This window comes from Mandrillus leucophaeus, unplaced genomic scaffold (genome assembly GCF_000951045.1).
Source record: "Mandrillus leucophaeus isolate KB7577 unplaced genomic scaffold, Mleu.le_1.0 Scaffold1189, whole genome shotgun sequence".
In the NCBI taxonomy this organism is placed as follows: Eukaryota; Metazoa; Chordata; class Mammalia; order Primates; family Cercopithecidae; genus Mandrillus; species Mandrillus leucophaeus.
Window position 1 is genome coordinate 270,766 of NW_012100198.1, and position 27,493 is coordinate 298,258.

Below are 27,493 nucleotides of genomic sequence, written 5' to 3' on the forward strand. Positions count from 1 at the left end.
TTATTCATAATTCTCAATGTATCAGTCATAAATGAAATAACAAGTGCATTTCAGTCTGAGATATGTGAATGGATGTAATGCCGTTTTTATGCAGTATATATTGTTAATTGTCATTAATATTAGATGAGCTGCAGAATCACCCCCAAGCACTACATAAAAGGCTCAAAATAAGTTTAACACCCACTGTGTTGGGCACCCTAACAGAAGAGCTGTCTTAACTCACGGAATAGTAAGGTCTACTGGTTTCAGGAGTCAAAATGTAGAAAAAGAGGAGAATTGTAATATGGTCAGAAACAGAGAAGCCTTTTCCATGTAAATTCAGATTTATCTGAGGCTAACAGTTTTCCAAAGTGGTGGTGGGTAGCAGCATGACAGCTGCTTGCCGTGACTGATGCGGACTGGTAGGTTTCCATTTTAGTTCTCTGTAAGTACTATTTTCTTCTCCACTGTGTCAAAAGTTAGTTGTTTTGAGGCAAGAGTAGAATATAACATACATCAAATACAGCTTTTAAAATAAGAATACCTGGTCTGGATCCAGTTGAGCAGCACAGCAGATAAACCTTAGGGTTTTTCTGTCCTTACATGACAGTTTCCACGTGGAAAGATCTAAACTTTCTTGGAATCACTGTTAGTGAAGAAAAATGTAGAATCTGTATAACCAGTAATTCCCCAATTCTTACTTTCAAAGTCATATCCAGGAAAGACAATATGTCAGAATAGAATGACTTTGGTCTAGGTGTTTTCACGTTGGCAAAAATAAGGAGGAAATTATATTATTTTAATATCCAAATTTAAAGGTTTGGAAAATTTTGAATAGTTAATATTAGGACTTTTGTTGCTGTTTTTTATATTTCAAGAATTGGGTATTCTGCATTAATCCAATACTATATTAACCAAGAGATTCTGGAATTTTTTAAAAGATGATACCCTGTTTTATATTTTGAATGTAGAGAGACTCTGAGAGAGAGAATGTTCTGAGTTATTATACTTTTTATTTTTTAAGATTTATTTTTAAGGATAAAACAATGACCTGAACATTTTAGCCTAACCAAGGGAATTAAGTGGTAAAGACTTGCATTCTGTCTTCACGTGAACTGATCCATTCATTATATATTATGGGAAAAATCAAAGAAAGTTTTTTATAGAGATATGAAGATATTTAGAGAGATATTTATTATGACATTTTTTAGAAACATATTTTTCTATTTTCAAAATATTATTTCTAGGCTATATTTTTATTGGTGCTGTGCAGATGATTTTGCAGTTTTGAAAATGATAAAACTAGATTGTAAGTGGGGTTTAGTGAGAACATTCATCAGGCATGTAAGAGGTGCTGCAATCAGGGCGGTGCCCATCTTACTCATCCTTGGCTGCCCTTGGTCCCACACCTCTCTATACAAGACTGGTTCTCAGTATTTTAAATGGTACAGAATTCTTTTTAAAAAGTAGAGAGATTTTGAAAAGCATAAAAATCATGCCTTTATAATCTTAGCAGCCATCAGATACATCTTGATTTATGTAGTAGTAAATATAACAAATATTTTAATAAATAGAAACACTGATTAGGAAGAAAAAAGAACTAATGTCTGTGTCTTCTGTAGTCAGCAAAAGTCTGGATCCATTTTATTCCATTTTGTGTTCCATTGGCACACTTTGTATTCAAATTTCAGTGCAGTCCTTTCAAAACACTCGCTAAGGGTTGCCTAAGTGTCTGCCTTACGCTCTGATTTTCCTTTTCTGAGAGCATGGTTAAGAACATCTTAACCATGTAGCCATTGAAAAAATCTGTTTATTAAATAATAAGTCCACTTCTGTTTATGTTTTGAGTTTAGAAAATTTGGCTTGAAAATTTAGAGTATTAATAAATGTATTTTTAAATATTAAAGTCAAATTTCAAATCACCCAGTGTTGAAGAATTTGCAGATGTATACAATACTTTTTCTAATTATATCCTAGAGAAAAAGACTAATGGTATTTCAAAGCTGTGTATTTGTGATGAGATAAAGAAGAGTCTTAAATATCTTGTTTGGGAGAATGCACAGGCCAGTCAGGAGACCCACCTCCTGCGCCGTGAGCTGCTCACTGAGACCCAACAGGTCATGAAGGCTAGTAGAGGGCAGAGAAGGCCTTGGGCCATCAGTTTACACTCGAATGGTTGACTCCCCTTTGTGGTGTTTTTGAAGGCTGCTTATACCAACAGCTAATGTGGATTAGTGCTTATGATCTTGAAAAAGTCTTGACCAAGAGTCCTAAACTCCACCACTCCACCATCCCATTCCAGCTTAACACTATCAGAATAATATCCAAACTCTGGATTCTTTTTTCTTTTTCACTTTTTTTTTTTTTTTTTCCTTTTTTAAGAGAGACAGGGTCTTGCTCGGTCACCTAGGCTGGAGTGTAGTGGCGCAATCGTTGCTCACTACAGCCTCCAACTCCCAGGCTCAAATGATCCTCCCACCTCGGCCTCCCAAAGTGCTAGGATTACAGGCGTGAGCCACTGTGCCCAGCCTAGTTTCTTTTGTATATGCTTTTTCTACAAAACTGTGAGCCACAGAGGTTGACCACTTAGCCAATTGGTTGCTAGAAGGGAGAAAAAGAATCTCCAGCTAGCCTCCAGATAAAACATACTCAAATTCAAACAGCAGTTAGTTTTAATTAACATACAGAAGTAATTTTAGGCTTTCAGATTTCTATGCTGACTAGAACACTTTGCAAACTGGAGCTGACATTATTATCAAATACTTCATTTAAGTACATACTCCGAAGTGTCAGGCTTCCAGCATGTGTAGCAACACTCTGAGAGACAAACTGGGCTCATATGACGGGGTTGCATTTTATTTTCTTAACAGGTCTTTAAATTGGGCAGTTCTGAAATTCTGTTTGGTCACTTCTAGATGGTACGTCATGTGAATACAACCAAGTACTGTAGTTGAAATTTTGTTATACCACTACTCATATGTTGTTTTAGGTACTATGCATAATGTTAATAGCTGAGATGTTAAAGAATTTGAAGTCTAAAATATAAAAGATAAATATACCTATATTAATCCTATGTTAAGATGCTCTGGAAATAAAGGCCTTATTCCCTTACATATGCGATTTTTGTAAGATAATATATACACAGTGTATTTTAAACATTTGTGTGGGTGGTCCATGTAGTTACTTCCCATATGACAAAGCTGACAAAATTTTTAATTTACACAATGTATTCTGCATTTTCAAATGTTTATCTTATATATATAGCAAAGAAATTATCTTACTGATATGCATTGACCAAATCCCATGGAGAAAAGACATTTAGATACATCTCATTTGAGGCTCCCCTTCCTCTCATGTGTTTGATTTTTTGGAAGATGACACAAGGTGTGGGTAACCATGCAAATGTTTATGAATAACTTTATTGAAGTGATTCCATCAGTATTCTGTTCTAATACTTGGAGAATGATCTTCATATTTATGTATTTTATTTCTTTGTTTCAACTATACAGTGATAATCCAGGAAATGTTTCCTTTTTTTTTTTTTTTTTTTTTTTTACAAAAACTGATTTTTTATTTGTAAAATGTTTGTAATAATGTAAAGGTGAACATGTTCAATAAAAATCATATATTAAAAGTTTAGATGTTCTTTATCTTTTTAAATTTATCAGTTAAGATTCCATCAGAAAATTGTGCCAAGGTAAGAAAACAGAAATGAAAGGACCAAAATAACTTATCCCTGAGGGTTTCTTTATTTATTACCAGGGAGCATGGGACAGATTTGAACGCCCCCTGTGGCGGACTTCTCTTTGAACCCTGGGGCAGCCCATGCAGTGGCATGGACCTGGGCTTTGGGTGAGACAAACCTGAGTCTGAATACAAACTCCCCTCTGAACCTGGCCTCAAACTCCTGAGCTCAAGTGATCCTCCCACCTTGGCCTCCCAAAGTGCTAGGATTACAGGTGTGAGCCTATGCGCCTGGCCTGAACCTATTTTCTAATCCAGGATGGACATAACACCAACACTCTATTGGGTTGTAATGAAAGACATGGGCATTATTGTTAAGAGTATGCTACTTTCTAGGCACTCAGTGGTCCGTCAAGCCAAAATTTGCCTTTGTATAGCATCTGTACACATATACTCATTTCTAGTGTTGGACATACAGATGCTTATTAAATGTGCCACTATTAGTGTATACCCAAAAGAAAGGAAATAAGTATATTGAAGAGATATCTGCAATTTTATGTTTATTGCAGCACTATTCACAATACCCAAGGTTTGGAAGCAACCTAAGTGTCCATCAACACTTAGATGAATTCATAGAGAAAATGTGGTATATAAACGCAGTAGAGTACTATTCAGCAATAAAAAAGAATGAGATCCTGTCATTTGCAACAACATGGATGGAACTGGAGACCATTATGTTAAGTGAAATAGGCCAGGCACAGAAAGACAAACTTCACATGTTCTTACTTATTTGTGGGAACTAGAAATTAAAATAATTGAGCTCATGGAGATAGAGAGTAGAAGGATAGTTGCCAGAGGCTGGGAAGGGTAGTTGGGGGGTAGGGTGTGAGAGGTGGGCATGGTTAATGGGTACAAAAAAGAATGAGTAAGACGTAGCATTTGCTAGCAAAAAAGGGTGACTATAGTCAAAAATAATTTAATTGTACATTTTAAGAGTATAATTGGGCCGGGTGCAGTGGCTCACACCTGCAATCCCAGCCCTTTGGGAGGCCGAGGCAGGCGGATCACTGGAGGTCAGGAGTTCGAGACCAGCCTGACCAACATGGTGGAACCCCATCTCTACTAAAAATACAAAAATTAGTTGGGTGTGGTAGTACACGCCTGTAATCCCAGCTACTCAGGAGGCTGAGGCAGAAGTATCGCTTGAACCCAGGAGACAGAGGTTGCAGTGAGCCGAGATGGCACCATTGCACTCCAGCCTGGGCAACAGAGCAAGACTCCGTCTCAAAAAAAAAAGTATAATTGGATTGTTTGTAACACAAAGGATAAATGCTTGAAGTAACAGATACCCCATTTACCCTGATATGATTATTACACATTACATGCCTGTATCAAAATATCTCATATACCCCCCATAAATATATACACCTACTATGTACCCACAAAAATTTTTTCACTATTAAAGATCATCACTTAACAAATGGTATTTAGTGTCACCTATATCCTCGTATAGACTGTTATATTCCCTTAGACCAGAATGTCCTCAGAAAGCAAAAACAATGCCAACAGTGTCCCTCTGCTGATACTCAAATTATAATAGCAATTTAATATTAATAGAGAACTATAGTTTAATGTCAGTTTGAACCCAGATTCTTCTCTGCAGATTGTCAGGGCCTCCCAGGACAGTGCAGATTTTAAAAGGTTATGTGACTAAAGAGAAAGCACCCTGTCTCTTGTCAGGAGAGAGTAGGGTATGGACACTCTATGGGAAACCCTCCACACTCCTCCCCAGTACAGAGGATCACCCAGAATAACTTTGTACCAGATCACAGCAGAACCTGGCAGGACTCTGATCTGCCCACATCTCCAGCATGGAATTCTCAGACCCAGCCTTCTTGTTTCACCTTGGCCCACCTTTCTTCAACACCTGGTGATTTTCTTCCTCTCTCTCTGTCTGTCCTTCCCTTTCTCTTTCACCTGTTTTCACTTCTTCGCTTCCTGTACCTATGCATCACTTATCATAGCAGCACATAATGAAATCTTTCCTTCCATTTGTGTGATAGGTAGGAAATCACTGGTGGAGTTAATTCATTCCACATTATACAAAGTGTAACAAAAAATTAAGAAACCTAGGCCGGGCGCAGTGGCTCACGCCTGTAATCCCAGCACTTTATGAGGCCGAGGTGGGTAGATACCTGAGGTCAGGAGTTTGTGGCCAGTCTGACCAACATGGTGAAACCCCATCTCTACGAAAAATACAAAAAAAAAAAATAGCTGGGCATGGTGGTGGGTGCCTGTAATCCCAGCTACTTGGGAGGCTGAGGCAGGAGAATCGCTTTAACCTGGGAGGCAGAAGTTGCAGTGAGCTAAGATCATGCCATTGCACTCCAGCCTAGGCGACAGAATGAGACTCTGTCTAAAAAAAAAAAAAATTAAGAAACCTAAACAGGCATAAATTTAGACATTCCCTGGGTCAGTGATCTCTATTCCATGTGAACCTATTTAATAGGAAATGTCAGAAAATTTCCCAAATGAATATTTAGACCTCCTTCCCATGCATTTATTACCCAGCTAGGTTGAGGTATCACCTCTACCATTTCTTAAGAAATTGACTTCACTGCAGATCTTCAAACCATTTCAAAACTGTTTTTCCTTAGTGTATGCATTGCAGAAAATCTCAAACCTCTGCAGAAAGTTGGCATGCCTAAGATTTTTGGCATCTTTTTTTTTTAATCTTATGTTGGAGAATCCTTAAAGCGAGTATGTGCAGCTACTTAAAATAGGAAAAGTGTGCCACCTTCTGGCCTTAAACGTCTGATGATTCAGTCAAGTCTACCTGTCTCAAGTGATCCTGTCTGCTTCTATTTCACATATATTTCATGAAATTTACACCAAAGGAAAAACACATTTTGTATCTTTTCAGTAATTTTTAAAATTTGAAATAATTTCAACAGACTTTGAAGCATTGCACATTTTGCTTAAAGTAAAATTGTTTCCTTTGGTGTGGGATTAATGAAAAATTCTGTAAGTACAGTTCCATGAAGATTTCTACCCAAAGGCACTGCTTGGGCAGCATGGCAAAGCACATATTTACAAGGCCAGGTGGGACACAGCAGTGAGAACACACAGAGCCTGCTCAGTGAAAGCAAAGGCTCTGATGGGTCAAGGGTGATGTGTGGGAGCAGGGAGTCGTGTTGTTGGGTAAGACAATAAAATCAGATCACAGCTTAATCTGACTAATTATAGCTTGAATCTAGCACACAGGATGAAGTGGAGCAGGTAGAAAGAAATGAGATCGTTTCAGCAATGGAGGCAAAAGTGTGCAGGCAGAGTATATACAATTCAGCAGGAACATTAAGAACCCAACAGAGAAATAGAGGACACAAATTGTTAACTTTCAAGATAAAAGGTATATAACACATGCTGCTGGCTTCAAAAGCTGTATTTAACATTTACTATACACATTTCTGACTGCCAGCTTCTAGCAGCTTGCTAGACCTCAGCAATATTCCCAGCTGTCCCCTTTGTCTGGATCGCAATCACCAAGGATGTGCATTATATATGTGAAAGGAAAATATCTTGGTCCCCTAAAATCACTAAGCTGAAAGGAAAATTCAAACTGGAAACTGCTCAGGGCAAACCTGCCTCCCATTCTATTCAAAGTCATCCCCCTGCTCACTGAGATAGATGCATATCTGATTGCCTCCTTTGGAAAGGCTTATCAGACACTTAATGCAACCATTTGTCTCTCTTCTACCTGTGCCCTGGAAGCCCCCTCCTTGCTTTGAGTTGTCCCCGCTTTTCTGGATGGAACCAATGTACATCTTACATATATTGATTGAGGTCTCATGTCTCCCTAAAATGTATAAAACCCAAGCTGTGCCCCGACCACCTGGGGAACATGTTGTCAGGACCTCCTGAGACCATGTCATGGGAGCGCATCCTCAACCTTGGCAAAATAAACTTTCTAAATCAACTGAGATCTGTCTCAAATTTTAAGAGGTTCACATATGTAATGATAAGTCATGTTTGCCATAGTTAGCACCTAGCATTCTCCATGAAGGCAGAAACCCATGGTTCTCAGTCTTCAAAAGACCACATTGCCACTGCTGACACTGCTCAGTCCCTGACTTCCTGTCAACTGCTCGACACACAGTCTCCACGGGACCAGGCATAACAAGATAAAGATTTAATGTTCTCGGCACCCAAACTCTAGTTGAGGAAATTGACTTTATTTGGAGTTCTCCCTTGATAATCACTGGCGGAACTGAGGGCTGAGAACACTTGAAGGGAGTTGAACTGCTGGGCGTGCAGTGGAGCAGGAGGTTGGCAGTCACAGGAGAGGAAGGGAGAGGGTGGGGCAAGCAAGGGCAGCTGGGGAAGGTTAGCTGGGAGCTGCTGCCTAGTGAGGAGGAGGGTAAGGCAGGACATGTTTGAGAAGCCTCAGGGCAGCATAGAAGGGGCTGAGATTCACATCTCACTTGTATGGAACTGAACTTGAAAGCAGGCAGTGCTGTGATAACTTAAGCTTTCAGGAAATCATAGAAGTCTCAGAGTTTTGGAGTTACCCAGACTATGGAAATAGGAGTTGGAGGCAAATTCTTTTCAGATCTCAAGGGCCAGGGAGGTTTCAATACCTGGTAGTGCAGATTTCCTATCTAGTATGGGAGGTGGGCAGTGGCAGTGAGAACCTTCTCTCAAAGAAGACTGCAGATTAAACTCTGTCTCCTGCTGAGCCCACTTGTTTTCACATTGTCTGTGGTGGCTTTGACTCAAGCAGAGTTGAATAGTTGTGATAGAGACTGGATCACCTGCAAAGATTTACTATCTAGCCCCAAAAGCATGTTTGGCAACCCCTGACCTCAAGTATTAATGAGTCTTTCAGTGTCAAAGAAAGGCCTGTATCCAGTCTAGGGGAAAGACACACTTCTCAAGAAGAACGTAGGTACAGAAGTCGTAGAGAGAGCGGGAAGGCCATGGGAAAGAGTGGCTCTAGCCCCCATGGCAGTCATGAGCACTTAAAATATTTCCATGTGGGGGCTCCAGTGATTAGACTCGAACAAAGTTAACTGATGAACTTTCAAGAAAGATCGGAGAAAGGGCTGGTCTTGGCTAGAAACCTTGGCTCTACCACAGAAGACCAATGATGAGAAGGGAACTCTAGAGTGAAAACTGCGGAGATCTAGAAAGGTGAGGACAGAGGGCCTTTGAGAGCAGGAATAGGGTGGGGCTACAAATCTCTTGTTCATGTGCGCCTTTGAGCATTCATGAGGGAAGTCTGATAGCAGTATTAGAAATTTCCGGAAAAAAACAGCTGGTTTACCAAAGTAATGTGATTAAAAGATGGTTCTCATCAGAATCCCTTCATTCTCTCCCCCCTCACCAAATCCCCTTCCCATCTGCTTAATTATTAACCCTTGGAAACTCAGCTTGAGAATTACTCCCCCCAGCCTTCTCCCAGGCACCAACTCTGCGTCGGCATAGCCCCCATTCCAGACTGGTCAGGATGTCCCAGCTGTGGCACAGATGGTTATTTGCCACAATGTTCTTTCTCCCCTTGTTCCTTGGCAGACCAAGTGGACACATGACCTCCTGGAATAAAAACTACATTTCCCAGCTGATACGGTTTGGATTTGTGTCCCCATTCAAACCTCATGTCAAAGTGTAATCCCTGATGTTGAAGGTGGGACCTGGTGGGAAGTGATCATGGGAGCGGATCCTTTGTGAATGGTTTAGCACCATCCCCTTGGTGCTGTTCTCATCACAGAGTCCTCCCAAGATCTGTTTAAAAGTGTTTAGCACCACCCCCTCACTCTGTCTTGCTCCTGCTCCCACCACGTGAGACACCTCACCCCAAACCAACCCTTTGCCTTCTGCCATTATTGGAAGTTTCCTGAGGCCTCCCCAGAAGCACAAACCACTGTGCTTCCTGTACAGTCTGCGGAACCATGAGCCAATAAACCTCTTTTCTTTATTACCCAGTCTCTGCTATATCTTTACAGCAATGCAAGAATAGACTAATACATCAGCTTCCCTTTGTGTGGCCTGAAGACTTCCTTCTGATCAACAGGAAGTAAGCAGTCGTGTTGTGTAACAACCCACAGTAAGCCTTACCAGACGGCTTGTGTGTGCCCTTTGTCCCTTCTCTTCTTTCTGCTGGTTTAGAATATGAAAATGGTAGCCAGAGCTCAAATCTCTCTGTTCCTGGGTGGCATGCTAAGTAGCCACAACATGCAAGATGGATGTCTGGGTCCCTAAAGTGGCAGAGCTCCCATGCCTGGGGCTTACCTCTGGACTCCTGTGCCTAGCATCTCATTTAAATTACTGTTTTCCCCATGAGGTGAAGCTGTTTCTTTCTCCCATTAGTACTACCACCCCAATTCCATCCTGAGAATAGGGTGCTCAAAAAACAATCCCAGCATTTTGGGAAGCTGAGGCAGGCGGATCACTTGAGCCCAGAAGTTCAAGACCAGTCTGGACAACATAGTGAGACCCTATCTCTACAAATTTTTAATTAGCTGGGCATGGTGGTACATGCCAGTAGTTCAAGCTACTGGTGGGGAGGTGAGGTAAGAGGATTACTTTAGCCCAGAGGCTGAGGCTACAGTGAGCCGTGATTATGCCACTGCACTCCAGCCTGGGTAACAGAACAAGACCCTGGCTCAAAAAAACAACAACAACAACAAAAAAAAAAAACACGGACAGCAATTACATCATGAAGAGGCTTCTATGCCCTCCAACCACCTGCATTGCTGTTTCATCGATGTTCTAGGCTAAATATTACACAGGTTAGAATTTGGCATAAAGGAGACAGAGAATCCCAGAAAAATTTTAAAGCTACTCTTACCCCAAGGAAAAGGTTTTGAATACTATATTTGACAACTTTCTCTTAAATTTTTAATATCACAATTGATATGGTTTGTATTTCTGTCCTTGCCCAAATCTCATGTCAATTTGTAATCCCCAGTGTTGGTGGAGCAGGCTGGTGGGGGGTGACTGGGTCACAAGGGCGGATTTCCCCCCTTGCTATTCTTGTTGTTAAACCTGGTTGTTTAGAAGTGTGTAGACCTCCCCAAGCTCTCTTCCTCAGGCTCTAGCTATGTAACACGTGCCTGCTTCCCCTTCAAAGGCCTTCCACCAAGACTGGAAGTTTCCTGAGGCCTCCCCAGCTTCCCGCATGCTTCCTGTGCAGCCTGCAGAGCTGGAAGTCAATTAAACCTCTTTTCTTTATAAATTACCCAGTCTCAGGTAGTTCTTCACAGCAATGTGAGAACAGACTAACAACAATCAACTCATGGCTCTAACACAAAAAATACAGGTAAGTTCAAAATTAACATATTACCACATCCAACTTTTTTATTCTTGAGAAAACAAAAAAGTCCAAGATCAAAGGAAAGCACCCGTGTTTAGTTAAACCCTAATATCTTTCTCAGGGCTTACTGCAGTCTGGCCATATGTCAAGCAGGTCTGTCCAATGGCTTGGAACACAGACTTTTGCAGTGAAACTTTAAAAACATTACTTGAAGTAGGATTACACACACAAAAAAACCTAAATTCTAAGTGAGCACAACTATCAGTGAGACCCTGAAATTTCAGGAAATAAACATGGTTCAAAACTCAAACTGTTCATCAAAATAATTACACAGGTCAGTCACCACTGCAGAACCATCACTGCTCAGAGGAATTGAGTCAGCAATGACGGATCTCATCATCTCTTCATTAGCACATAAGCGGTTCAACCTGGGATAAGCAAGGAGTCTCTGCAGAGGTACGAAAAATTTATCTCCAACACAGAAGGGTTTGGGAGAGTTCTCGATCTTGGCCTTCTCAACCTCTGTGAAGACTGGTCCAAAGCATGGGACAGGGGCCTTTGAGCCGCCAGTGTCTTTGGGCTCATCACCCCATTCCCCATCCTGTTCTTTCCGCCTTGGCAGGTGGCTCACTCTTAAGCTTTCCACTTGTTGGGATACCTCATTAACCAACACAAGTTTAAAGAATCTTTCCTGCTGTAAGCTTGGGTATGAGGTGGTAAAAACCTGAAGGGCAAAAACAAAACACTTATATGGAAAATACATGGAAAAATTTTCAAAGCCATCAATAACTTTTTTGCCATGTAAGAATAAATGTACATATTGAAAATATGTCAGATCCTACTAATCGTAAATGCCTCAATTATAATGGGAATCAAATTACTGACACACAGACATTAACTATCTGATTTGCTTTCTAATGCTAATGCCCAGTGTCTCCCAGCCAGGTTTCTACCAAGTCACACGAACCCAGTATTTCTACTTGATATTACAGGGGAAAGGGCAAAAAAACGAAAAATGGTTCAGTTAAAAGGGAAAATGTGGGTAAATGCAGTGGCTCACACCTGTAATCTCAGCATTTTAGGAAGGTGGGGCAGGAGGACTGCTTGAGGATGGAAGATCAAGACCAGCCTGGGCAACATAGTGAGACCCTTTCTCTACAAAAGAAAAAAAAAATGCTGAGCATGGTGGTGCACGCCTGTAGTCCTAGCTACTTGGGAGGCTCAAGTGGGAGGATCGCTTGTGCCCAGGAATTCAAGGTTACAGTGAGCCATGATTGTGCCAGTGCACTCCAGCCTGGATGACAGAACAAGACCCCTAATTAAATAAATTTTTAAAGAGGGGGAGGATGTGTTTCTTCTTCTTCTCTTTAAACCAAAAGGGTCTGAGAAGTTTGTAGGTTCAAAGAGTAATGTCCTAAGCCAAGCCGGGGAGAAACTGCTGCTGGCTTTCCTTTTTACTACTGATAATCCTAACAGATTACAAAAAGAGGTTGCTGAAGTATTGCTTTGAAATATTCTGGGTGTTTTTTTGTAGAGATGGAGATCTCACTATGTTGTCCAGGCTGCACTCGAACTCCTGGGTTCAAGCAATCTTTCTGCCTTGGCCTCCCAAAGTGCTAGGATCACTGGTGTGAGCCACTGTACCCAGCCACTTTGAAGTATTCTAAGACAACCCCAGCAATCATTCCCTTTAACATGCCTTGAAACACACCAAAGGGCCAGGCAGTCTCAAAGGATACCATAGGCTAACTCGGACAGAAGTCATGGGCCTGAAGAATTCTCCTAGGGTGAACCACAAAGCAAGGTCATTTATACTCATCTCTACTTTGGGGATTCTTACTCCCCAAAAAAGTTCACCATCCTAATGTATCGCTAGCCCTGACAGATATCTCACAAAGAATACTCACAGCTTTATAAACATGCTGATCATGCTGCTCTGAAACACATGCTTCTGTTGCCTTTCCTCCGTTTTTCTGGAAGATTCCTATCTGGGTACAGTATCCAACATTTTCAGCTCCAGCTGGTGGTTCCCCAACACCAGTAAACTCCACAGAGTAATCATAGCGATTTGCCACATATAAAGCCCTGAAACCAAAACGAGGATAGCAATCATTTTTCTAAATGTAGAGCTACTGTTAAATAAGGAACCATTTCTGGTCAGCAGTACAATAGAACATGAAAAATACAATTAACATAAATACTTCTAAGTTACAAATTCCTAATGTATTTCTATGAGAAATCAAAGCAAGGATATAGTGTCAGTTTCCAATTTACCCTAAGAATATGGAAGAGGAAAGGAACATCATGGGCAGGCTATAGGGGTGGACAAGGAGACCATAAGGGCTCAACCCAACTATCCATTTGGGTTTGCAACAACACCAGAAAACATGACTAAGCCTCAGGAGATACCCCAGGGAGCGGCATGAGGCTCATTCTCACTGCCCCAAACCTTCCCTCTGTTTTGTTCCTCATCTCCATGCCAGTACTACAGATGCCTTCACATAAAAGATGCCCAGTGACTACACCTCCTCCCTTTCCAAACTTGCCCAAATGCAATGGTTCCTTTGTGATCTTATTACCTACTAAGTCACACGTTGGAATCAATTTTATTGGAAGAAAGTACAAAACAATTTAGGTAATGTATGTATATCAATATTTATTTCCTAAGATTTTAAACTCCAACAGGATCCCAAATAAACAAAAACCCTTCTGAACTTACCAGGTCTGAAACTCCATTCTGGTCCACTCAAATTTATGATCCGAATCTCTTAAAGTCACTGATGGAAACAGGGGATTGAATTCAGAGTTTGGTGTGCTGATGACAATCATGGATGGAGACAGGTACCCAAATACCACTTCAGGAAATCTGGCCAGATCACCTGAATCCAAATGTTCTATTCTAAAACGGTCAATAAGAAAGACATAATAAAATTTAGCTTCACCTGCACATATTTTTCTAATTGATTTATCAAAAACAATTTCCATCTGTATATCGATTTCTCCCTTCTTTGAATATGTAATAATGCTTACATGACCTAAGAACAATTCTTCAGGCCAGCACAGGGGCTCATGCCTGTAATCCCAACACTTTGGAAGGCCAAGGTGGACAGATCACGTGAGGTCAAGAGTTAAAGACCAGCCTGGCCAACATGATGAAACCCTGTCTCTACTAAAAATACAAAATTTTGCTGGGTGTGGTAGTGCACGCCAGTGATCCCAGCTACTCGGGAGGCTGAGGCAGGAGAATCGCTTGAACCCAGGAGGCAGAGGTTGCAGCAAGCCGAGATTGCACCATTGCTCTCCAGCCTGGGCGACAAGCAAAACTCAGTCAAGAGAGAAAGAGAGAAACAGAGAAAGAGTGTGAGGAGAGAGAGAGTGTGTGAGGAGAGAGAGAGAGAGTGTGTGTGAGGAGAGAGAGAGAGAAAGAGAGAGAGAGACTGAGACTCTTGTCGCCCAGGCTGGAGTGCAATAGCATGATTTCAGCTCACTGCAACCTCCACCTCCTGGGTTCAAGCGATTCTCCTGCCTCAGCCTCCCGAGTACCTGAGATTACAGGCACCCACCACCACCCCTAGCTAATTTTTGTATATTTAGTAGAGATGGGGTTTTATCATGTTGGCCAGGCTAGTCTTCAACTCCTGACCTCAGGTGATCTGCCTACCTCAGCCTCCCAAAGTTCTGGGATTAGAGGCATGAGCCACCATGCCCAGCACAGAGGGAAATTTGTAAAAGCAAAACATACACACACTCTTAAACCTACGACCTACCCAGTAATCCCACTCACAAGTGAAGTGAAGTTTATCTCTGCACAAAACCTGTATGTGAATGTTTATAATTGTTCTATTCATAATCACTCCAACGGGAAACAATCCAAATATCTTTAAATGGGTAAAGAATGAAAGGTGGAGCTTCCATACAATGGAATACTACTCAGAAATTATGAGGGACCAACTACTGACACACAGAAGAACTTAGATAACTCTCAAAGCCATCAAAAAGTGAATGAAGATTGTCTCAAAGGTTACAGACTGTGGCCAGGCGTGGTGGCTCACGCCTGTAATCCCAGCACTTTGGGAGGCCGAGGTGGGTGGATCATGAGGTCAGGAGTTCAAGACCAGCCTGGCCGACATAGTGAAACCCCATCTGTACTCAAAATACAAAAGTTAGCCAGGCGCGGTGGCACGCTCCTGTAATCCCAGCTACTCGGGAGGCTGAGGCTGGAGAATGGCTTGAACCTGGGAGGCAGAGGCTGTGGTGAGCCGAGGTTGCGCCACTGCACTCCATGCACTCCAGCCTGGGCGCCCTGTCTCTACTGAAAATAAAAAAAAAAAAAAAAAAAAAAAAGATTACCAACTATATGATTCTATTGTCATATATTCTCAAAAGGACAAAACTATAGTGATGGAAAATAAAGGAAGATGATGGCAAAGGAGTAGTACAAAATAGGTGTTTGGGGTGATGGGCTGTTCTGTACCCTAACCATAGTGATGGCTACATTAAACTATGTGTGTTCAAATTCACACAACTATACCACCTAAAAATCATCAATTTTACATGTTATTTTTTTAAGTCATTAAAAATAAAGACAAAAAACAAAGTGGGGATAAATATCTGCTATGTGTATCATATTAACTGGGCTAATTTCCCTAACATAAAAAGAAAGCATATGAATTAGTAAGAAAAATATTAACAATCCAATAAGAAAAATTCATTAAAAAAACACATAGTTCAGAGAAGTGCTCTGAACTCTGGAACAGGTGAAAATGTGATACAGGAAAAATATAAGTTGAAAGTACACTGAGATTACTTTCCCCCTAGCAGGCTGTCAAAGATCAAGTAGGAAACGACAACACTGGAAAAGTCATATGGTGAAGGGGTAGGAAAATAAACCCTCCTACATGAGCAATAGGCATGTGAATCAGTACAACTCCTAAGGAAGGCAGTTTGGCAAGGACTTCTGTGGTGGATGCTGCTAGCTGTCCACCAAATTCTACTCTATTCTTCCTCCATAGGAAGAGTTGTCACAGGCATATGGCTGCCTGTTTACAGGATCCATTTCCAGCCTCCTTTGCAGCCAGGTGTGACCACAAGCCTAAGTTCTCACAAACAGAGAGTGAATGGAAGAGATGTTTTCCCCTTCTGGGTCTTAAAATATTTAGCATACATGCCTCTGTGATTTTCCCCTCTCCTATTAACCAGGAGAATATGTCTGTGACCCAGCTATGACCACAGATAGGTTTAACACTCCAGGGGACGGTAGAACAAGACACAGGAATTTGGTTCCTAGTGACTTCAAGGAGCCAAGTCACTGCCATTCTTAGACTAGTAAGTTATTGGTCCATAATGTGAATGTGAAATGGTGCAGCTGTTACAGAAAACAATATAAAACAGTATGGTAGTTCCTCAAAAAAATTAAAAACAGAATTACCATATGATCCAGCATTTCCATTCTGGATATATACCCAAAATAATTGAAAGCAGAGCACAAATGGATATGTGTATACCATGTTCAGAACAGCGATTTTTACAATAGCCAAAAAGTGGAAGCAACCCAAGTGTCTATCAACAGATAAATGCATAAACAGCCTATGGTATATACATATACCATGGATGATTCAGCCTTAAAAAGAAGGAATTTCTGACACATGCTACAGCATATGGGTGAACCTTGAAGATATTGTGAGAGGTGGCATAAGCCAGTCACAAAAGTACAAATAATGCCTGATTCCACTGATAGAGACAGAAAATAGAATGGTGGCTACTGGGAGACAGGAACAGGCAGTTGTTAACAGGTTGGTAATTGTTTTGGTTTTGCAAGACAAAAAGTTCTGTGGATGGATGGTAGTGTGGCAGCATGACAATGCTAATGTATTTAATGCCACTGAACTGTACACTTAAAATGGTTGACATGGAAAATTCTGTTATGTGTATTTTACCACAATAAAAATTAAAATAATAGAAGAGGTACACGGGAAACTGAAACACTAACTTCAAGAAGGACAAACTGGATATATTTAAGTACGAATGATGAGACCAAAATACCTACGAGTAGATTTTCTTATTGCCAGTTGCTGTTCTAAACTTGATATATGGCTCCTTTGTTCTTCATTCAATTTTGTTTCCTATAACTAATATGTTCCAGGCAATAGAAAATACAAAAAAAATACAAAGTAAACTCTCTGCTTTGGAGGAGCAGTACATATTACTAAAAATTAGAAATCAGGCCAGGCACAGTGGCTCACGCCTGTAATCCCAGCACTTGGGGAGGCCGAAGCAGGCAGACCACATGAGGCCAGGAGTTCGAGATCAGTCTAGCCAACATAGCAAAATCCCATGTCTACTAAAAATACAAAAATTAGCTGGGCGTGGTGGCATGTGCCTGTAATCCCAGCTACTCAGGTGGCTGAGGCAAGAGAATCACTTGAACCTGGGAAGTGGAGGTTGCAGTAAGCCAAGATCGTGCCACCACACTCCAGCCTGGGTGACAGAGCGAGACCCTGTCTCAAAATACATAAATGCATACATACAAACATAAATAAAAATGAGAAATCAACCTGAACACACAACCAGGCAAAATGACCACAGAGCAAGCCCTTTAACTATTAAAAGTCATTAAGAAGCACCTATCTTAGGTTCCTAAATACCAATCCCCATTTAAAGGAAACAGAGCTCCTTTGAGAAATAAGTTATTCCAGGACCAGAGAAGGAAAAGTAGGAGGGAGGCCTGGCACATCTGGGATGTCAGAGAGTACTTACAAAAACGAGACCTATCTCAAGACTCAGGAGCCAGCTCAATGGGGCCCCCACTAGCTAACCCTGGGACAACTTGAATAAGAAAATAAGTGCAGTAATAAATCATAAACCATCAAAAAGTAAGAATTCATGAGTTCACTTACTGATAAATAAATAAGTGGGGAGAGGGAGGGCTCTTCCTCCTGGTAAAATGCCAAGGGTTGACTGGTAAATGTCTAGAGGTAGTACTGGAATTACAGTAAACATCATTTGCCTCCACTGTCATAAAGATTGGATCAGAAAAGAATCACTGATGATGCTAAATCTAGGGGGAAATACGAATGTGTGACAAAGTATCTACATGGTCTCAATATGTCTCCCTATTAGTTGTGAGAGAAAAAGGCAAAATCAAAACAGTAATTACACAGTGGAGCAAACACCTTGACCGGGGAGCAGGAGAAGGGGAATCAAAATTAATATCATCAAGGAGGGACAGATGGACATTATGTGTTTCAGATGGGAGGCCAAGAGAAAGACCCAAATAACCTCTGTGGCGTTCTGCAGTATTCCAAAGATGCAGAAGCTGAATCTAATCAATGGGAGCCCAAAATAAAAAAATATTCTTATTTAAAAATGGGGGACAGGGGACTGGTTACATAATACCCCTTGCCTTGGAAATAAGCTGAACTGTACATATTTATAGGATGCAGAGTGATAGTTTGATACATGTAGACAATGTGTAATGATCAAGTCACAGTAATGAGGATCTCCATCACCTCAAACATTTATGATTTCTTCATGCTACAAACACTCAAAATCCTCTTCTAGCTCTTTGAAAATACACAACTGTTAACTATATTCACCCTACAGTGCTGTAGAACAATAAAATTTATTCCTCCTATCTAGCTGTAGTTTTGTATCCATTAACCAATCACTCCCTATCCTCTCCTCCTTACTACCCTTCCCAGCCAATAATAACTCTACTCTACACTTAAATTTAAGCTCATTTTTTAGGTTCCCAGACATGAGAACATGTGGTATTTATCTTTCTATGCCTGACTTATTTCACTTAATGCCCTCCAGGTTCATCCATGACAATTTCATTCCCTTTTACAGCTGAATAGTATTCCATTGTGCATATATCCTTTTTTTTTTTTTGAGACGGAGTTTTGCTCGTTGCCCAGGCTGGAGTGCAATGGTGCAATCTCAGCTCACTGCAACCTCCACTTCCCAGGTTCAAGTGAGTCTCCTGCCTCAGTCTCCCAAGTAGCTGAGATTACAGGCACCCACCATCACGCCCAGCTAATTGTTTTGCATTTTTCTAGAGATGGGTTTTCACCATGTTGGCCAGGCTGGTCTTGAACTCCTGACCTCAGGTGATCCACCTGCCTCAGCCTCCCAAAGTGCTGGGATTACAGGCATAAGCCACCACGCCCAGCCTAAATACCACATTTTCTTTATCCATTCATCTACTGAGGGACATTTAGGTAGATTCCATATCCTGGCTACTGTGCTGTAATAAACACTGGGGTGCAGATCTCTCTTCAATATAACTGATTTCTTTCCTTTGGATAAATACCCAGTAGTGGGATTGCTAGATCACATGGCAGTTCTATTTTCAGTTTTTTGAAAAACCTCCACACTGTTTTCCATAACGGCTGTACTAATTTACATTCACACCAATTTATATGAGTTTCCTTTCTCTGCATCCTTGCCAGCATTTATTGTCTTTTTAATAACAGCCATTCTAAATGGGATGAGATATCTCACTATGGTTTTGAGTCGCATTTCCCTGATGATTAGTGATGTTGAGCATTTTTTCATCTACTTGTTAACCATCTGTATGTCTTTTGAGAAATGTCTATTCAGGTCCTTTGCCCATTTTTTAATTATTTGGGGTTATTTTTTTGCTGTTGAGATTCTCGTATATTCTAAATATTAATCCCTTGATGAATACTTTGCAAATATTTTCTCCCATTCTACAGGTTCTGTTCACTCTATTCTTTGCTGTGCAGAAACATTTCAGTTTCGTATAGTCCCATTTGTGTATTTCTGTTTGTAGCCTGCACTTTTATAGTCTTACTCAAAATCTTTGCCTAGACCAATGTCCTGAAGCATTTCCTGTTTTCTTCTAGTAGTTTTATAGTTTTGGGTCTGCAATTAACTCTTTAATCCATCTTGAGTTGATGTTTGTATCAAGTGAGAGATAGGGGTCTAATTTCACTCTGCATAGGGATATGGAGTTTTCCCAGTACCATTTATCAAAAAGGGTGTCCTTTTGCCAACATATGTTCTTGGTGTCTTTGTTGAAATCAGTTGGCTGTAAATGCATGGATTTATTTCTGGGTTCTCTCTATTCTGTTCCATTGGTCTATGTCTCTGTTTTTATACCAGAACCACGATGTTTTTATTGCTACTGCTTTGTAGTATATTTTCAAGTCAAGTAGTGTGAGGCCTCCAACTTTTAAACTGAATTTTTCAGTAGAGGCAAAGGGCCATGGGTACACCCTTACTTGACTCAGGAAAAAGAAAAAAAACTCTAAAGGGAGATGGAGGAGGGGGAAACAGAAGAGGGAGGGTGCAATGTACAAATTATTTAAAAAGTGAGGAAGATGTTAACATCTGGATAAAGGGGGGTATAGGTATTCTTGGTACTATGTATTTATGGCAATTTTTATCTGTATACTTGAAATTTCTAAGTAAAATGCTGGAAAAGCAGAGTAAAAAGATATTCCCAACCAATGAGCAGTTTTCCTTACAATAATCAAGACCTAAATATTTAGGACACTAAGATCACTGAGACTTATTCAGGTTTTGCAAATGAACAGTTATACAGTATATCAGTTTAAAACTTACAATTCAATACACGTTATCAAGTCAAATCCAAGCAAACGAGAGTCTCTCTCCACGACTGAGCCATGATACAATATGATGGTCAAATTCAGATCCCGAGGTTTCAGAAAATCCCCCATGAAAGGAGCTAACGAATCCCTGCAAAATAATTATTGAAGAAACTTTCTGAACATAATCTATTTGAAAATTCTCACCAGCTACAGAACTCAGATCCTCTGACAATTATCTTCTACCTCTATTGATGTAAGTCTGCCATGGCCTGTTTTCTTTGTCTTGATATATTAAACACCAGGTTATGGGGAAACTTCCTCTCACAGTGGGAAGCTACTGGTCAATGAAAAAAAGATTTTGAATATTTAATATTGTTATATTGTTTTCATTTGTAATACTTTTGGTTTTCCAGCTTACTTTGATTCAGTGATTTTGAGATTTTTGTTCTTTAGAAAAAGAATATTCTTCAAGCAATCTGTGGAAATCTAATGTATATATACTATACGCACAAGAGATAGGAGAAATGCTATGGTTCAAAATGGAGGTGGTGGCCTGGAGCCTTGGCCTCAGTGTTCTGGGGCATTTTAAATTCTCTGCTATAAATTATCATAGTGTCCAGCATTGAAGTGATGAGATTCTGCTATCTGAATTTTAGTTTGCAATGCTTTGAGTATTATAATCATTTAACTGAGGCTATACTTTAAGTTGGTAGCAATAAAATGCAGGTATTTTTAGTGTTATGGCAAAGCCTGATCATTCAGTGAGATGAAAATCCCTAAAAGCCAATCTTTTAAAACAAGTATAAAATCAACACTTTCTCTAAACTCAATTAATAATGCCATTAGTTTTAGATTAATGCATAATTCTTTCAGAAAGTAGGTATTACCCTCTCCATCGTAATTTATCCTCATTAATATCTACTCCAACAAGCAATTCAATGCATGGATTGACTTTTAGCAGCCTTAAGAGTGAAGTATCACCACATCCCAGGTCTGCAACCTGTAGATGAGACAGAATGTTATTTCAAAGACATTTATAGCCAGAGAAGCATGATCAAAAACTTTTTTTTTGAAGAGGAGAGAGGGGAGTATATATCAGTAATAAAATAATAAAAGTATTATATGGAAGGATCTTTTTGGCAGAAGATTCTACACACACACACACACACACACACACACACACAAATTAACCTGAGACTTTATAAGCCCACAGGCAAATTTCTTTTTGATCATATTAAAATAGAAAGGTCCATTCCTATTCCAGAACAACTGTTACTGTCTATATTGAACTTATGAGAAACAATTAGGTACACAGTTTTCCCATTCAGAATCAGAATTTGGAGTCTTATTCTCAGCATATTTCAGCAAACAAAGCTTTCTAAAACTTTGCTTTCACCCCTCACACATTTATTTGATTAAACAATTACCTCAAACCATCTGAAATTCCATACTGAACTTTGAGCTGCCAAAAAGCCAATTTTAGATGCTTTACCTGAATACACATGCATAGATGGCTACAAAGACATAAACTAATACCTGCGCCTTTGTGTGCAAATGTAGAAACAGTAGTGGTGCAGTTAAGGGAAACCTTCACACACAGGAATCTTCACTAAGTCTTCAATATTAAGTAGAAAAAGAAAGCTTTCATCTAGAAATTCACCTTACCCGCATCTAATTCACATGCAATTCATTAGTATAGTAACCAGGTATGGATGTATGTATGTAGATTGTATGCAATTATGACTTTCCTCTGAAGTTAACTGAGTAGGCTCATTATGATCTGATTTTCTTTTTGAGATGGGATCTTGCTCTGTTGCCCAGGCTGGAGTGCAGGTGGTAACAGCTCACTGCAGCCTCAATTCCTTGGGCTCAAGGGATCCTCCCACCTCAGCCTCCTGAGTAGCTGGGACTACAGGCACGCACCACCATGCCCAGCTAATTTTATTTTTTGTAGACACAGGGTCTCACTATGGTGCCAGGTTGGTCTCAAGCTATCCACCTGCCTCAGCCTCCCAAAGTGCTGGAATTACAGGTGTAAACCATCGCACTCGGCCCATTATCATCTAATTTTGAAAGAACCACAATAGCTGTGGCTACAATACCAGTTTGCCCGATATTCTAACTAAATGCTCTAGAAATACAGTACCTACAAGATCATATCCAACTACAAAATCTCAAGATTTTCTTCACATTTGAACCTGACAATGCTGAATTCTATCTGAGCCCTGTGGTTCTGGTATCTGCTAAAGGAATCCACCTATGCTTTGTGTTCTAGGAAAGGGCTCACTGCAAAGAACCAAAGAACGACCCTCCTCCATAAAACTTAGATGAGATTCCTTGTGTTTCCATTCTTTGCCTCAAATGATTATCATGAATACTTGTCCCCACTGATCAATGGGAAGAAAATTCCTTTTTTAACCATACTTTATTCAAACTTTCCTTCTTCCCCAGGGCCCTGAACTTTAGTCTGAGGAAACAGCCCCCTCCTTAAGGCTCCCCATTCTACTGTCCTTTCAAACCACCCTTTCATCCCACCTCCCTAGTTTCTAGCTTTGTTCACTTCTCCAGTAAAAGAAAAACCTCTTTTGCTTAACTCTTAAGACACTTGCAGATCTTGTGGTTACGGCATTCTCCCTATTGCAGTAATCCCTGTGAAAAGTCTCTCCATGCTAATCCATTTGACAAAACACCTCATAAGACTAGTCTACTAGTCTTAATAATTAAATGTTTGGAAAGAGAAATACCTACCTTCTTAGGCTCATGTTGATCCACTAAATTTTTAACGAACTGGTACCGCTGTCTGTATAGTGGAGGTTTAAACTGAATTGCCGTCTCCCTGGGAACTTCTTCAAAATTACCGTCAACCACACTACTGCACTAAAGTTCACAAACAAAAAAAGACAGGTTCTAAATCATGCATGACTTCAGAAATTAAATAAGGGGCAAAGAAAAAAAAAACCCTTTATTTCCCCCAAACACTTTGAAAAACACACTGGCCTTCACATACCCCTTGTCCTAAAATCATTAGGTAGCGCTGCATTTCCTCCACAGTTCATCTAAGCATCCTCATGCCTTTTATTACGTGAGAATCTGGCTCTATGCTCCCTATAGCTTAGTTTCAGCTGAAGGGAACATTACTAATGAATGTATTCAATGAAAACAATTAGAAGACTCCTAACCACAGGGACATTTTATGAAGTGAGTTGCCAAAGCCTGTGGTCCAAGTAGGCAGGAGGCTGGAAAATATTCATAATGACTGAAAAAAATATATATATATTTTTTATATATATATATAAAATATAAAATATAAAATAAATATTATATATATATAAAATATATATATACATATATATTTTTTTTTTCTTTCCGTCTCCAAGACAGAGTCTTGCTCTGTCACCCAGGCTGGAGTGCAGTGGCGCGATCTCAGCTCAATGCAACCTCTGCCTCCCTCCAGGTTCAAGCAATTCTCCTGCCTCAGCCTCCCGAGTAGCCGGGATTACATTACAGGCACATGCCACCATGCCTGGCTAATTTTTGTACTTAGTGTTGGGCAGGCTCTTCTTGAACTCCTGACCTTGTGATCCGCCCACCTCCCAAAGTGCTGGGATTATAGGCGTGAGCCACCACACCTGGCCAACACTCTCTCTTTTTAAGTGAGATCCCTGGCCAACACTCTCTCTTTTTAAGAGAGGTGGGGTCTCACTATGTTGCCCAGGCTAATTTAAAATTCCTAGGCTCAAGCAATCCTCCTGCCTCAGCCTCCTGAGTAGTTGGGCATCTGTAGGAACATTCCACCACGCCAGCAAAAGACTCTCTCCCTGACCAAACTTTAGTCAGGTTCCTCTGAGCCATCTTCTTGAATAGACCTCAAACCTGGCCCCAATCCTATCTTTGGGCTGCCTAACCCAGTTTTAATAAGAATACTTCTAAGTCACTTTAGACAGAATCTTCTACCCCGGCTATCTGATCACCCTATGTGGTCAAATGCTTCATCTTCGCAATGTTCTTATTGCAACAGTCCTCAATAAAGTCAGACTAATTTTTTCTTTACCATGACCCCAAGAAAAAAACAGGATTTATAAGATTAATCTGTAACAGCTGTTACTGTTCCTACACAGCAGTATTATAAAAGTAGTCCAAAGGGTATTCGATATCTGGTGTAGCACTGTTCAATAGATAAATACAAGTAGGCAACTTTCTTGTAGCCCAATAATTGGAATTATAATTGGAATTGGAATATTTAACCCAATATATCGAAAATATAATTTCCAAATAAAATCAATATAAAAGTGAGATTTTAGATTCTTGTTTTTCACATTGTCTTCAAAATCCAGTATGCTATATATTTTGTACTTCTGCATCTCAGTTCCAAAAGTTTCATCAGAAATACTTGTCTGTATTCGATTTAAAAACTTTACATTTAAAATATACATTCACGTACCCAAGTTATTCCATACTTTTTTCCAATAATGTAATCAAATATCCATTTTTAAACTTAAAATTAAAAATGAAGTTATGAGACCGGGTGCTCAGCGCTGCAGTGAGCCATGACTGGGCCAGTGCATTCCAGCCTGGGCAACAGAGCAAGACCCTGTCTTTAAAAAAAAAAAAAAAAAAAGTTAAAGTTCAGTTCCTCAGTTCCACTAGCCACATTTCAAATGCCCACTTGCCATGTGTAGCTACTGGACAGCAGGGAGCTACACCCTAGATACTCCCAATGTGGTTTCCAAACCAGTGGCATCTTCACCTAGAAACTTCAGAAACACAAAAGCGAGGGCCTCACCCGTCTTAGACCTCCTTAAACAGAATCTGCAGCTTAACAAAATCCCTGGGTGATCCATATGCATGATCACACTGGGGAAACACTACTTAGAGTGTTTTTAAAATAGATTTTGCTACTTTAACAGCTAGTGATAAAAATAAAAACATTTACTTACATACACCAAGTGTGACTCTTTCATCTATGTATACCCTTGTTTACCTCAACCAACACCCCAGGAAATGCTAGGACCTAAACGTGATCAATTTTTCTTGCAATTATCTCACAATACATCCAGGTGATAATTCTTAAGAGTCAAATACACAGCTAAGAAGGGTGGCATTACCTGTAGATTATTTTCTTCCATTTTGTTTCCAAGTTTTGTTGAAACAAAAATGAAGATTTATCCTTCAGGCTCTATTTGAGAGAATCAACACTGACTCAGCTGTAATAAATACAAAACCGTTTTTGTAAAGAGTTGCCTGAAGGAAATAGCTGCTTAGTTCAGTAAGGAAGAAGGAAAGCCTCTTTCTTACTCCTTACTGCAGTATATAATTTAAATAGAACGCTTAAAAGTAAATAATAAATTCACCTCTGGGTACTCAAAAAAGAAAACAAAAACAAAACAAAAAAAAAACCACGAAAGCAGGACTGGAACAGATATTTATACACCGAAGCCGCATTATTCACAGCAGCCAATCTGTGGATTAAATGTGGACTATCATTTAATCCACAGAATGTATCCAGTATTTTTTCAGACATTCGCAAACAGGCTCAGAAAGCGTAACTTTTCACTATCTCAAACCCTACTGAGAGCAAAAACACTCATCCTTTCCCTTTACTATCATTAATAGTTCAATTAGATACACACGGAGCAATCTTAGGAGTTCTGCCCATTTCATTGCTAAGACCCTCAACTTCAAATTTTTTCAAGAATTTTTCCACGCATCGTCAAAATGAAATTTCGAGGGGGAAAAAAGTGTCCTTGATAAACCAGAGATGCTCCAACATCTGTCCAATTCTCTCACAAACTTGAATTTAAATTTTGGTTCTCTATTGCACGTGTGTCTCCAACAACTAGACTTTAGTCTCGAATCTAGGCAACATGTTAGTCACCAACTTGTATTACGAAACCCTGCTCACTGAAGCCAACGCTTCTGTCTTTGTAATGGCCGTCGCTTCCATCACCTTGCGGTAAGAAACATGCCCAACCGAAAAAGCAAAGCTCGGCGCCGTGCCGCCGGCGTCCTCAACTCAGAGCCGCCCTGACGCCCGCGCACGCGCGGCCTTGCTGCGTGACGCTACCGCCGCGGCTACGCCGGCGCCCACACCTGCGCCTGGGCTTCCTCGCGGGGCTCGCCAACCTCGTGCGCTCTCACGGTCGGCCTTGGGCCGCGGGAGTCCCATGGTGCGGCGAGCTCTGTCCCTCTAGGCCCTCGGCTCCGAGGCGTCGGTTTTGCGTCTGGTAACGGCCGCTGTGGCGTATGCCCGGAAGCCATTTTCAAGGTCCTCGTCCGAACCTTGGCGACGAGGACCCCTGCACCCGCCGCGCCGTTGACCCCGCTAGCGTGCGGCTGCGACCCGGCACGGTACGGCAGCTATTGGCGGAGGCCCCCGACTCCGAGCATGTCCGCAGACCGCGAGCCGAGAGGCGGCTTGGGCGGCTGTTGGGTTCGTGGCGCTCCCGAAGCGTGGCAAAGGCCTAAAAACGGTCTCGGCCAGCGGAAGGCGGCAAGAGTAGGAGCAAGGCTCCACGCGAGGCGGCCGGCGGATGGAGTCCCAGTCAGCCTCCGCTTTGATCCCAGAGCAGTCCACGGGAGCCTTAAAGGAATGTAGGCTGGGTGAAGTTGGCCCAGTGATACCTGCGCTCAGAAAAACGTTCTTTCCGCTCCCAGCGCCCCGTCCCCGACCCCCGAAATAGTTTTACCCGAGTATTGTGGATAGAACTGTCAGATCTCTTAGAAAAGTTATTGTATCCTGCCATCCTTCCCTCTGGAGACTCTACTTAATATATATAAGTACTTTATTACCTGTGTGTGATTGAAGAGTATTAGGGGGGTGAGGAGAGGGACGAAGCTGCCTTCTTTAGGGAAAAAAGATTGACATATTTTAAAAGATGCAAAAGCTGATGTTTTTACGACTGAATTAATAGCCTATTAATATGCCATAAATGATATATTGGAA

General features: G+C 40.8%; 1 protein-coding gene across 2 annotated transcripts; it reads right to left on the minus strand.

The window, feature by feature from the left end:
- Positions 1-10,993: 10,993 nt before the first annotated feature.
- On the minus strand, positions 10,994-27,106 carry HENMT1 (HEN1 methyltransferase homolog 1 (Arabidopsis)). 2 transcript variants are annotated; one of them, XM_011965921.1, is made up of 8 exons: positions 26,674-27,106; positions 25,656-25,754; positions 23,299-23,427; positions 21,438-21,550; positions 20,564-20,698; positions 13,695-13,874; positions 12,883-13,060; positions 10,994-11,699 (listed from the first exon to the last, which is right to left on the minus strand). In XM_011965921.1, the coding sequence occupies exons 2-8, from the start codon at positions 25,674-25,676 to the stop codon at positions 11,274-11,276; spliced, it is 1,182 nt and encodes a 393-aa protein (XP_011821311.1). In that variant the 5' UTR covers positions 25,677-25,754; positions 26,674-27,106; the 3' UTR covers positions 10,994-11,273. The 2 variants fall into 2 exon arrangements, with proteins under 2 accessions (XP_011821311.1, XP_011821302.1); XM_011965912.1 differs by lacking the exon at positions 26,674-27,106 and adding an exon at positions 26,453-26,670.
- Between the last annotated feature and the right edge of the window lie 387 nt (positions 27,107-27,493).